General features: G+C 43.6%; 1 protein-coding gene across 1 annotated transcript in view; it reads right to left on the bottom strand.

Annotated features, from left to right (window-relative positions):
* Window positions 1–8,422: 8,422 nt before the first annotated feature.
* Window positions 8,423–13,467, bottom strand: part of ZC3H6 (zinc finger CCCH-type containing 6) — a 31,918-nt gene continuing 26,873 nt past the window's right edge. Inside the window, exon 12 of the mRNA XM_072988888.2 lies at window positions 8,423–10,788. Within this exon, the coding sequence (XP_072844989.2) occupies window positions 9,287–10,788 (1,502 nt within the window). The 3' untranslated portion in view covers window positions 8,423–9,286. The remainder of the gene's footprint in view (window positions 10,789–13,467) is intronic.

Raw genomic sequence — 13,467 nt, 5'->3', positions numbered from 1 at the left:
TTAGTGGTAGTAATAGTAGTATTATTTGCTGGGTGAAAGTCTTCCTTGAAGCTTCCTAAATGTAGATTGAGGGCATTCAATTGCTTCTATAAGGTAGCAAATGATATTATTTGATAACTCTATGGAATAGTGGAAGTTTAAGAAGGTTCCATTTTGTTTTCCTTGTGAATAAATGGAGCCATTCCCAAATCTCTTTCAAGAAGAGCCAGGGTCTGGTCTTAGTTGAGTAAACAATTTTGGAGAATTAGGTGTCCTTAAATAGTATACAGTGGTGCCCCGCATAGCGAGGTTAATCCGTTCCGGATTAACCATCACTATAAGAAAATATCGCTAAACGGGGTGGAAAATGCCATTGGAACGCATTAAACTTAGTTTAATGCGTTCCAATGGCTTTTGTACTCACCGTTAAGCAAAGTTTTCCCCATCCACAGCCATTTTCGTGCCCTTGCTAAGCGAAAACGGGTGCGAAAACGCTGCGCGTGGCCATTTTGGGCGTTCGGCGGCCATTTTGAAAACGCCGAACAGCTGATCCGCGGGCGTCGCAATACGAGTTTTGCCCATTGCGGCGGTTGGGATGCCTTTGCATTAGCGATCCCAAAAAAGGGATCGCTATGCGAATTCATCGTTATACGGTGCGCTCGTTAAGCGAGGCACCACTGTATGGCTTCTAGGATTACTGTTTGATCTGTACTGGAGGTATATGATAACTTTGCCAATGGGGATGGGTCAGGGGGAAGAATCACAGAATTGTACAGCTAGGAGGGGCCCAAAGAATCTCTTTCACCCTCTGGTGAAAGAGAAATCTACAGCTAAAGCATCCCTGCCACATCCAACCGGTATCTTACAACCTCCCATTATGGAGAGTCCACCAGCTTTCATAGTAGCTCACTCTATTGCCAAGCAGTTTTGTCAGGAAGTTATACGTATATGTTCATATAGGTGCTTCTGCGCTCAGTGCCTAGAATCTGTAAAAGAATCGTGACATCTTGAGATTTCTTTAAATTAAATTGAGATTTTATTTAACTGGACTGAGGATTTAACCAGTTGGTTACCATGTGAACAAATCTCTTGAAGATGTTGCTGTGATGAATGAACAAGTTTAATTCTGTCCAAGGGAAGGGAGCAGGAACTGGTTTTATCTTGGCTGTTTAGAAAGGCTGTGTGGCACTTCTTGTCCTGATGATGTGCTGAGACTTCTAAAGTGTGAAGAGGACAAGAAAGCTTGGTTGATTATATGGATCTCTAGCCAGCTTATGCTGGGCAGTTGATTGGACTCTTTGAGTGTTGACAGCAGACTCTCAATACGAGGCTTCTATTCACAGGATCCTGAGAGAATGCCGCAGGAGAACACCCTTGCTATGATTAGCTTAGCTGAAGCACTGTCTGAATTAAAACGTTTTCTTGGACATTAGGGAGAGCTTCTAATAGTTTCTTGATTCCATCACTCTGGCAACAGGAAACATGGAAGGGGCCAGCAACAAAAAATAAAGGAAAATAGCAAAATACAAAATCCCAATGCTTAGGATGTGAACTAGGCTAATTAAAGCTGCTGTGCTGTGAGACAAAATGGCTTTATACATTCCAGAATATTGGCAGGAAGATGAACCTTGAACTGGAGTCTGTGGCAGCCTCAGAGTGCTGTGTCTGTAGGGGTGCAGATAGTTCTGCAGCAGATTAACTGGGTGACTGCTACTCTGCAAGCATTCAAGGGTACATTGGAGAACCTCTTTGGTTTTGTGCAGAGATGGGTGGATTGTTAGGGAACTGTTCCCAAGAAGATGCTGCAGCGCCATCAGGCTCCAGAAAATGCCTTATTTTGTTACTATTTTGTGGCATAAACTATCCTGCCAATACAGAAACTGCACTGATACTGCAAGATGTTATGAACTCAGCAAAGACTGAAGCACTCTTGTTTACTTACCAGGTGGATAATTGTAAACCTATGGAAAAGACAGCCTTGGGGATAAAAAAGCGGTATAGGGCACTTAGGAGAATAATAAAAGAGAGAGGATGAAATTGCCAATTAGCACCTTGAGACAGCTCTCCTGGCTGCTGCAAATTGTGTCTGGATAGCTGCAATGATTTCACCCATGGACACCAGGTTTCCACAGATGCAAAGCACAGCAGATCAAACTATATTTTCACCACTGTGTACATGCACTCTTAATTGTTTCTTTTGCCTGATGACTTTCTTCTTTACACACTTGCTTAGTAGATGCTCCCCTGCTGGTGCTATAAAAAGCAGAGGTGAGAAAAGAGGAAATGAGAGAAAAAGAGTAGGTAGGTTTGAAAATAAGGGAAATAAACAAAATAGAGGTACTGAAAAATTCCCTGAAGAAAAAGTTAGGTTACCTACCTGTAACTTTGGTTCTTGTAGTGGTACTCTGTGAATTCACACAAATGGGTTAATCTTGCGCCTGCGCAGGACGTCCGGAAGATTCTAGAGCTATAGAAAAAAGAGCCAATTAGTTCCCCCCGGAGGGTATATAGGCTCTGCCTCATCCCTCTCCTTTCAGTTCCCTAAATTCACTGTTACCGTATTAAAAAAAGATAGCAAGGTATCATGACACGGCATCGTGACATAGGGGAGGAAGGGAGGGATGTGTGAATTCACAGAGTACCACTAGAAGAACCAAAGTTACAGGTAGGTAACCTAACATTCTTCGTAGTGGTCTCTGAATGCACACAAATGGGTGAATGGCAAGCTGTACTCACCGGAAGGAGGGCCATCACGATATCAGAGATGGTAGTATTGCCTGTCCAAACGCCGCATCATTTTTGACTCTGACGTCTAGGCGGTAGTGTCTGGCGAACGTCAATGGGTTGGCCCAAGTAGCCACCTTGCAAATGTTCTGTAGTTGAACACCCTTGAATAGAGCTGTCGACGTAGAGACTGCTCTGGTAGAGTGGGCCTTCAGACCATCCGGTACAGGCTTATTGGCGAGCTGGTAAGCCAACTGTATGAGCTGAACAACCCACCTGGATATTGATTGTGAAGCAGCACTTCCGTGTGGTCCATGATTACCCAGGAGGAGACGTGGGGAGGGCCTAGTGTGCTTGGTACGATGAAGGTAGAAGGCAAGAGCTCTTCTGACATCGAGGGTGTGGAGTTTGCGTTCCAATGGTGTGGATGGAGAAGGAAACAGTGTTGGAAGCACAATGGGCTGGGTGATATGAAAATCCGATACCACCTTCGGTAAGAAGGAAATGTCAAGGTATAGGGTGACTTTGTCAGGGTGCATTTGGAGGTAAGGGGGATCTGACCTGAGTGCAGCCAGCTCGCTCTTCTGGCCGATGTAATGGCTACAAGAAATGCGGTCTTCAGTGAAAGCAGTTTCTCTGAGCAAGTAGCCATAGGTTCAAATGGAGGCTTGGTGAGAGCTTCCAAGACGAGTGGTAGAGACCATTGTTGTACAATGTGCTGTGAAGAAGGTAGGCCCTTCAAGAATCTTTTAAGAGTAGGGTCGGAGAAGAGCCTGGCGGAGTGCGATCAAGGAGGTTGGTGAGCCACGATTGCTGAAATGTAAACTTTAAGTGTGGAATGAGCCAGTCCCAGGTTGAAGAGATGGAGCAGGAAGGTAAGTACCGTGCGTAGAGATGCCGGTACTGTGATCATGCCTTCGGCTTGGGCGAATTTGGTGAAAGCTTTCCATTTGTTCTCGTACAGCCGAAAGGTAGACGTTTTTTGGGCTTGGTCTAGGACAGCACGGAACCTGGGGATATCCTCCACGCCTTCAGGTGAAGAGACCAGACATCGGGATGGAGAAGGGCCCCGTCATTCTGCAAGAGGAGGGATGGTATCGGAGGTAGGTGCATTATTCCGTTATTTCCGATAGGTGGGCAAACCAGGGTTGGCGTGGCCACCATGGGGCAATGAGGATTGCATTCGTTTGGTACTGAATGATCCTGCTTGTGGTCCTGAGAAGTGGTATTGGAGGAACAGGTAAGTTAGTTCTCCGGACCACAGTATGAGGAAGGCATCTCCAAGGGATGAGACGTCTATGCCCGCCCTGGAGCAGTACCTGCTGCATTTGGTATTTCGACGGGATGCAAAGAGATCTATCGTGGGCTGTCCCCAGCGGTTGCATAAATCTAGGAAGACTTTCTGGTCGAGGTCCCATTCATGCATTCTGGTGGGTAGTTGGCTCAAGCGGTCTGCCAGGGAATTGGATGCAATATGGATTGTTTGGGGATTGGTGGGAGCGACACCATTCCAAAAAATGTAGAGTTAAATCAAAGGAGGGGCCTGGATCAAGTCCCGCCCTGTCGATGTAGTGCATCACTGTGGTATTGTCCATTACTAACTGTACCACAAGCCCTCATATGCGGGGCAGGAAGGCTTGAAAAGCCTTGATGACAGCCAACAGTTCTAGCTGGTTGATGTGGATGGCTCTTTGGCGCGAAGTCCAGAGGCTGTGTACCCGCAGCTCCTGGCAGTGCGCTCCCCATCCTGAGGGGCTGGTGTCTGTCACAACTTATATAGACGGATATGGAGGGTGGAACGGTCGTCCCAGTGAAAGGTTGTTGGGCATGGTCCACCAGATGAGATGCTTGGCTACGAGAAGTGGGACCCTTAACTTTTTTGTAGGAGGGTCCATCATGGGATCGTACTGGGTGAGAAACCAGGACTGGAGCGGTCTGAGTTTTAGTCTCACGAAGAGTACCACTGAGGTAGTGTACGCCATCAGACCTAGAAGGTGCACGGTATCGTGCACGGTCAAAGTTTCGTACGGTGTGAACTTAAAGGCTGCCGCCTGGATTTTGCGAATTCGCTGAGATGGTAGGAAAGCTCTCATGCGAATCGAATCCAGTGTTGCTCCTATGTAGGAGACGGTCTGGGACGGTATCAGGCTGGACTTTTTCTTGTTGATTTTTAACCCGAGTCTCTTTAGGGTGTAGAGGGTGAAGTCTGTGGCGGAGACTGCCTCATGGTAGGAAGTTTTCCACTAGGAGCCAATCGTCTATATAGGGAAAAAATTTTATCCCCTTGGTACGGAGGTAAGCCACGACTAGTGCCATGCATTTTGTGAATGTCCTGGGTACTGTGGAGAGCCCGAATGGGACAGCGGTGAATTGGTAGGTATCGTGATGGAACCGGAACCGGAGGAATTTTTGATGAGACGGGTGAATGGAGATGTGGAAGTAGGCGTCCTGTAAACCTATGGTGATGAATGTTTTGGAGCAAATCTGTTGTCTGGTCAGGGTATTAGCCTCTTTGTAAACGTTGAGGGCTTCTGTTTTACAAGGATCAGGTAAAGTTTGTAGCATAGGGATTATTTTGTCCTAAAGATGCTTCTGGTAAGCGCCCATGGCCGCTTGATAGTTGGCTATTTTGATCCAAAGGGCAGCGAAGGCATAAAGCTTCTTGCCCAAACTGTCAGATTTCCTGCCCTCTTTGTTAACGACCAGGTACGAGATCTGTATTGGGTGGCTTCAACCACGATGGAGTTGGGTGATGGATGATTAGTGAGGAATTCGGAATCCAACCCATGAATATTGTAGTGATGCTCTATTTTGCGAGGGACTTGAGCCATCAAGGGTGATTTGTCCCATGAAGTTTTAACCAGTTCGAAGAAGGCTGGAATGAGGTTCAGACTAGGAGGGAAGGCTTTGTCCTGCTCCATGTCTTGAAAGATTAAGTCCCTTTCCTGTTGCGGGATCTGTGCATCCAGCTGAAGTGTTTTAGCTGTGCACATGATGAGTTGTGTGTAAGAAGAGAAGTCTTCTGGAGAAGGCTGGGAAGACGGGCCTTTACCAACTGGCTCAGGAGCCTCTGATTCACTGGATGCCGTAGAGTGGTCATCTGGGAAGGATTGAGAGGCTAGAGAAGAAGAGTGGCGCGGTACCGCATCCTCTGGTACAATGTCCATGTCAGACTGCATGGACATGGAAAAAGGCTCGGTATTGTGAGCTCCTGGACCGGAATACAGAGCGGTAGCCCGTACTGAAGAGTGTCAGCTGCTGCGTTTGGTGCGTTTGGGAGGCGCTGTAGGTACCGTGGGGAAACGCCTCTTATGCGATGGTACTTGAGGTGTTGAGAGATCCACCTGGGCCTGGGGCTGATGTAGTGCAGGAGGAGCTACGGTATGGTACCACGGCGGTTGAGGCATGGAAGTGCTTGGAAACTCCGGCGGGTAACCATAGCCTTGGTACAGATATGGTTGGTACGGAGCGTAGTAAGGGTGGCCAAATGGCGGACCCTGTGGATGATACTCATCTCCTGCATCTAAAGGTTGGTACGGAATGGAATGTTTGCGCTTTTCTGTACTTTTCCTAGGAGTGTCGTGGGCAGACTCCTGTTCAGAGAGACTCGGTATCAGCCTGCCCTGAGTATCGAGGGCTAGAAGGGGCAACGGCCCGGCTGGCATCTGGCACAGCCTCGAATCGGCTCGTTTGGAGACATGCACATGGTATCCTGAGCCGTCTGGGCTAAAGCAATGTGCTCTTCAGTATCAGAAAGTCCAATCCCTTCCCTCGAAGACTCCTCGAGCAGTATCGAAGGAGCTGGAGGAGGCACAGTAGACAGTTTAGCTGATTTCTTAAGCTTTTTGGACTTATCATTGATTTTCCTTTTTGCAGGAAGGGCAACTCGAGAGGACGCCTTGGCTTTAGGCGGTTTTGAGGCTTCCTTAGGCTTCATAGGAAGAGAAATGGTAAAAGTCGACTGCTCAACAGGAGAAGTCTGTTTAGAGGCCTCCGAACGTGGAGGGTTGGTGCCGGGAGGGAGGAGCATTCCAAGGCGGGAAAAAGAGTCTTCCTGTAGAGAAAAGACTGAAGCCGTTGGCATCTGAATTAAATGGCTTGCTTGGAAAACCCTTTGCAAGCAATGCAGGTCTGGTCGAGGTGTGATTCTCTCAGAAAAAACAAGCACTTTTCATGGCCGTCTGAAAGTGGAATTTTGCGAGAACAGACAGCGCACTGCTTGAAGCCCCGAGGAGCCATAAAACAAAACAAAAAAGGGGATCTGTCGAAACATGGGGGGGGGGGGGGAGAACAGAATGATGGCAAACTAAATTTTTTTTGCAGGTTCTGTCAAGGATTAACAATAAAACAACAGGGGAAAAGGAGAAGAATAAAAGGCTAGCTAAGCTAGAATACTTAAGTATAGATGCTCTGCTCTTCCTAACATCCTAACGGTATGGCGGAAAAAGAGGAACTGAAAGGAGAGGGAGCCTCCGGGGGGGAGCTAATTGATTCTTTTTTCTATAGCTCTAGAATCTTCCGGACGTCCTGCGCAGGCGCAGGATTAACCCATTTGTGTGCATTCACAGAGACCACTATGAAGAAAGAAAAGGTAACCTAAAGAAGAAAACAGAACAGCTGGAAAAGGGTTTTTTATGTTTCGAGTGAATATCTGAAGAGGTGTTTTCTAGAAAAGAATATGATTTAAAAAAAAAACAACCCTAAGCCATGTCTTCTGGATAATGAAGAGAAATTAATCTACCTTCAATACTGCTCATATTGCACAGAGAAATACATATATTGAGAAAGAACTTATGACTACTGTGGTCAAGGAAATACCTAGAGTCCTGTCTGTTGAACAAGTCTGTGCACACAACTGGGTTTCCAGCATTACTGCACTTTCCCTAGCTTAGAGCATGGGGATTTGCACGGCAATTACAGGAGGAAGGGAAACAAGATAGTGGCAAATCACAATGGACAAAAGAAACAATTTGCATACCCTCCCATTCGCATCCCTAGTATACTACAAATTGCAAGCAACTGTGCACTGTGCTTTTGGGGAACGCTGGTTGAAAGCGCTTTCAATTATTCATGAATAAGCCAAGAGAAACACAAACATCAACATCATTACTTCTGTCCGGAAGCAGGTTGGGACAGTCACTGGTTGTGCTTCAACATGCAGAAAAGATCATTTTCCTCCTCCCCCCAAGTTCCACCTATGAATTATGTATGCTGTTGCCCAACCACCCAAATTCAATGCAGGATATACTGCTAGCATAGGAGACTGGGTGCCAATTGCAGCCACAAAACAATCTCAGCCTAACTGATTATAAAAAAAACTGAGTGGAAACCAAGGGAAAAAACAACTAGGAGAACACATATTCTTGAATAGAACAACAGAACAATGGTAATTGTGTTTGTATCCAATGTCATCCTTCCATTAAATACAAGATGGAGGTAACTGCCCTATTCACTAATTCTTCCTTCCTCTTGTAATAATACCTTGTGCTTCTCAAGATTGACAGCATAGATTGACAGCATAGATGGTGGCACAGAGTGTTGCAGGAGAAAGAAGGAGATATATAAGATTTTTCCCCCTCTCTCTCCAATAACTTTTCCTCTGGAGTAAATAAGCTTCTGTGAACAGAACAATCGCACAGGCTAAGTAATGAAAAATTTCCAGCACTGAAATTTATATTTCAGCATTGAAATTTAAGAATCTACTCACTTCTATGAAAAGTCAGAGATTTTCACTCTTTAATTTGTTAAAAATGTCATAGACACATAGATACATATTACTGTCATTACATCAATACAAAAAAGCAATACAAATTAAGCAGCTGAATACAAAAATACATTGAGTACATGAACACCACAATGGAACATAGCACTAATTGAGAATCGTATATAGATGAAGAAAGTAAATACTTTTTTACACATTTAGCATAGGTGTTTTCTACTCTAACAACGTTTTAGTTATGTCTTTTGTATTATCGTCAATATACATACAGAATAAAATACTTTAAAAAGTTGTTTCAGCTCAATATGCAATACAGTATTTTTTTAGACTAGGAGTATCTGTTTTACAAATAAAAAATGATGCCTTTTTTCAGAAAAGATCAGTATTTTTATTTTACTTAGCAAGTTGGGCTTGATAGATTAGATAATTGTCATCTTAAATAGTATCTCTCACAATAATGTACATTATATTGCTTGAACCTGTACAATCATACAAAAGTGGCAAACATTCTCTAAACGCTGATTTTGAAAAGACACATTACACATATACAAGTCCTCAAACTTAACCCAATTTATGATTATTTACAATGAAAGTGCTTCTCTCAGATCTAACATGATATACCTATTTTTTTTCTTTAAAACAGGTCAATGATTAATCTCCCACGAATGGGAAAAATCACATAGAAAATACCAACTTGGCAAACACTAGAGCATACCGTATTACTGCATGTGGTTCTGAAAATAGCAGCCCCAAAGTGTTTCTGGTTATAATTTATAAATAAATAAAAGCATAGAGATAAACCAATTACAAAACTGCAGAAACCTGCATTATTCACAATTGTAAAAAGTCTTAGTAAACCAATAGCTAACAAAAAGGTGAAGCAGTTGGATCAAATGTCTTGAAAACATCCTTCAGTGATTTGTCATCTGATTCTCCATTTGGATCACTTTCTGACATTTGACTGATCTGCCCAGGCTGCCTTACTTGTCTCTGATCACTGTATTGTGGTCTGATTAACCCTGATAAAGCCTGGATGGGAAGGTTGTGCACTGCTGGAGCAGGACTGGAGTGTTTAGCCTGAGATTTAGTGACACTATTTGTCTTATCTGGATTAGCTTCTGCAAATGCTTCTTGGTTCTTTTCTACATGTGGGGAGGATTTTTGAAGTGACTGTTCTTCCACATGAGTAGCTTCATTCTGACCAGTGTTTTTCAAAATACCCTTTTTCTGGTTCTCTCCATTCTCTCCTGAATTAACTGAAGAAGGGTCCAGTGAAGTTTGATTTCTTGGGTCATACAAACTAATGCCACTTAATATTGAACTAGGAGTGCCCAGTCGAGCACTAGCAGATGACAGCTTAGGTGCATATGGTGGCAACACATCTGAGTCAGACTGAGAACCTGTAGCTTCTGATGACTGTGATGTAGCGGCACTAGGTTTGGCTAATCTGGGATCAGATTTTGAAGGCAGAGGGTCTTTCACTGTTCCGTGATGTGAGTCTGTACTGGACAGTCTATGGAGTCTAGGATCAATGGTTTTCTGCAAGCGAGGATCTCCTAATTTGCTTGTGTTTGCAGGATGCAAATCCGTAGCATGATCCAAAGAGACACTTCTGTTTGATAAAGTTATATTTTTCGCTTTTGATGCTAATCGTGGGTCAGATGGCAACACATTTGGGATGGGATCACTTTTGATGTTCCGTAATTGATTAAACCTCTGGTCAGCTATGAGAGGAGGAAGGGGCAAATTGATTGAGGATACTGGGTCTGGTTTGGGCAAAGGTACTGGGAGTAAGTCTTCTGGAGCCCATACAATATGTTTAGCAAAGTTGGGTTTACTCAGAACAATGTCCATTTTAATATGGCTAAACTGCCTAAGTTGAGATCTTGGGTCCCGCAATGTTACCCCAGGAAGAGGTTCCAATGGTATTAGAAAAGCTCTCTCTCTCAGCTCTCGTTCTGTGTCCTCCTCATCTTCATCCAGTCCTTTCTGTGTGACTTTGACACCAGGATGTGTGTGGTGCAAGTCTATCTTTGCTCCACTAGAGGATGAGCTTGCACGACTCGTTTCATTACTCTTTAAGATTCTAGGGTCCCGTGCAAGCCTAGGGTCCGAGGTTCCTGACTCTGACGTCTTTCTGGCATTTGATCTTGAAGCTGACCTCAGTCTAGGATCAGCAGCTTGACTTCCTGGGCCTCGCTCTTTAGCAAGCCTTGGGTCAGTTGGCATGACACGTAGCTGCTGCTGGTCTGTTGACTGCTGCTGATTTATAAATGTCTCACTTTGTTTCTTTAAGGTCTTCAGTATTGATTTAACACTGTTTCCTTCTTCCTCTTCACTGCTGGAATACCAGTTTACGTTATCATCTAGAAAAGAAAAGGAAGACATGATATAAACTATATTGTATACTTCCAATGCTACAGTTTTTATAACCGGTGACGAACAAAATGGAATTTCTCAGCAGAGTCTGGAACTGTATAATAAAAGTAGCTAAGACAGAGGAGAATACACTACTTCTGATTTTCAATTAGAATAGTAGGAAGAGCAAAACACACACACTTTGTAAGGATTAGGGAAAAGGATGAAAAGGATGACTGGGAGAAAGATGCTCATTCATTCATTCCCTTCCTCCCCAGAGGGAATTCATGTGGCTCACAATCAGTTAAAACAATATAATATAAATAATTAAAAGTAGGCAGTAAGATAAAAGGCAGAGGTTGGAAACTTAATTCCCCCCTTGACAGGGACTGGACTTGGTGACCCAAACGGACCTTTCCAGCTCTGCAGTTCCAAGATGATGATATTCCAAAAACAATTAAGGAAATAACAATTTGTAATTATTTTACCCAGCATAGCTCAGCTATCGCCTGAAGAACTGACTTCTGTTAATATGTTCCTCCAAACTTATCCGACTACAATAAAAATCTATCGATGCAACATTGAGGCATGTCGTAATTGTTAAAGGCCAGGAGTGGGCAAAGTGCTTTCTTCAGACTGTATGTGACATTGCAGCCCTTCTTCAGGACTATTTTAAGCCAGATAAGGGTTTTTGCAAAAGAGAATAAAAAGTTTTTCCCCCCTTTAAATCAGAAGTTTCCATGTTTTGTAAAAAGGTGGCTTCTGGCTTGAAACAGTGAGAATTACATCTAAAGGGTAACTTGTGCCCATCAAAGACTTTGGGGCATGTAATTTACCATTTGTGCAGACTTTTCCCCCAGAAGGCCAAGGGTATGTGTGGCACTCTGAGGACTACAGGATTGCAAAAATAGCATCCAGATGTAATCCATCCCCTTTTCTAAACCTACAGACTAGTTCAGAGTAATTAATATTAACAAAATAATCATAATAATAGAACTGCAGAGCTGGAAGGGACCCTATGGATCCTGAGGCAGTTGAAGAGAAAGTGAAGGGAGAGCCTTGGCGCCAAGGTACATATATCAGGTGGGAGGGGCCTGCACTAATTTTTTTTTTTGCTACCACAGAAGCTTTTGAATATTCCGACGAGGCTCCCCGCATGCGCGGATCACCCAGAGTGTGATTCACAGAGGCCACAAAGAAGAAACTTGAGTCCAGCCCTTGTCAAGGACAGTAGAGTAAGGAATCCCAACCTCGGGTTCCACAGCAAGATACCTCAGCCATTGAGGTATTTACACCAATACCAGTATGATACTGGAACAGAAATGTATAGGTCAGCCTTTTGCTATTGCAACTGAGGGAAGTGATCGCATATCTCTATATTAGCATGAAGAAGAAAATGCCTATCAGTTTTCTTAAACCCTCCTCTTGGAAACTGAGGTTCAGTCACACAGGAGCAGTCAGCATCAACTCTGGTGGGAGCTGCACACTTTTCCTTCTTCCTATACATGTATGCCACTTCTGTCAACATGAGCTGCATATACAGTGGACAGTAGAACCTCTACTTATGAACGTCCTTAGCTACAAACGATCCAACTTATGAACAGCTCTGTTTGCAAAATATTGCTTCTACTTGCAAATGGAGCTTCAAGATATGAACAACAACAAAAAAAGCGGGGGAGGCGGGGAAAGTGCAAAATTTGAACTTTCAGTTGACTCTTGTCCAAGCGGTTAGAGAGTGGATAGGGAGAGAGTCTTCAGACTGCCTGGTATTGCCTAGTACTGCCTGGTACTGTACTCTACAGATTGTATTTTTTTTTGCTTTTTTAATTTTTGGATTTTTGCCTTTTTTTAAAAAAGTGAGAATTGCCTGTTCTGGGTGAGTACATACACTATACAGTATTTACTGTACTGTACAGGGTTTTTTTGCAGCTTGGGGGGGGTAGGGCTAAGTGGAGGGGTTATGTTTCTGTGCCCTGATGGGTCTTGCAGTGTGGATTTAAAATGTGAAAAGCAAACTGTAATATTATATTAAAATTACATGTGAAAATTAGACTGTAATTTTAAAATATAAATTTTATTTATTTTTGCATTCTGTGGCTTCTAGGGTTTGTGTTCTGTGACCTCTCTGTTGTTTTAAAATGTGTGGGTTTAATATGTGACTCAAAAGTCTTTTTTTCTTTGGGATCTGTTTGCTGTAATAATGGTTGCTGGTTGTTGATGCAGGCAGGCTGTAAAATGCAGTTTCGACTCCACAGTCTTTTTACTTAAAATCAGAAAATATTATGTGAGGGACTGTGCTGGCTGTTGATGCAGGTAGGCTGTAAATACAGTTTAGACCCTCTTTTTTGAAGAGGGGTTCTGTGCTGGAATAATGCTTGCTGGATTCTGTGGCTTCTAGGGTTTGTGTACTGTGACCTGTCTTTTGTTAAGGTCTGTCTCTTTTAAAATAAGAAAACGTTGGTGCTTGTTGATGCAGGCAGGCAGGCTTTAAAATGGAGTTTAAAATGGAGTTGCTTCGACTTGAGAACGGAGCCACAACTTAAGAAAAAAACAAAACAAAACAAAACAAACCTTTCTGGCTCTATTTTGGACCTAAGTTCATCTTAGGTCAAAAGAAGAAAAATTCTCCCCCTAGTGATAGACGACGGATTAACCGGCTTTGCTAATGCAAAGCATTAGTTCCTATG

Source organism: Pogona vitticeps, chromosome 1 (assembly GCF_051106095.1).
Source record: "Pogona vitticeps strain Pit_001003342236 chromosome 1, PviZW2.1, whole genome shotgun sequence".
Lineage (NCBI taxonomy): Eukaryota > Metazoa > Chordata > Lepidosauria > Squamata > Agamidae > Pogona > Pogona vitticeps.
Note: the sequence above shows the minus strand (reverse complement) of the source record. Positions and strands in the feature narration are given on the sequence as shown.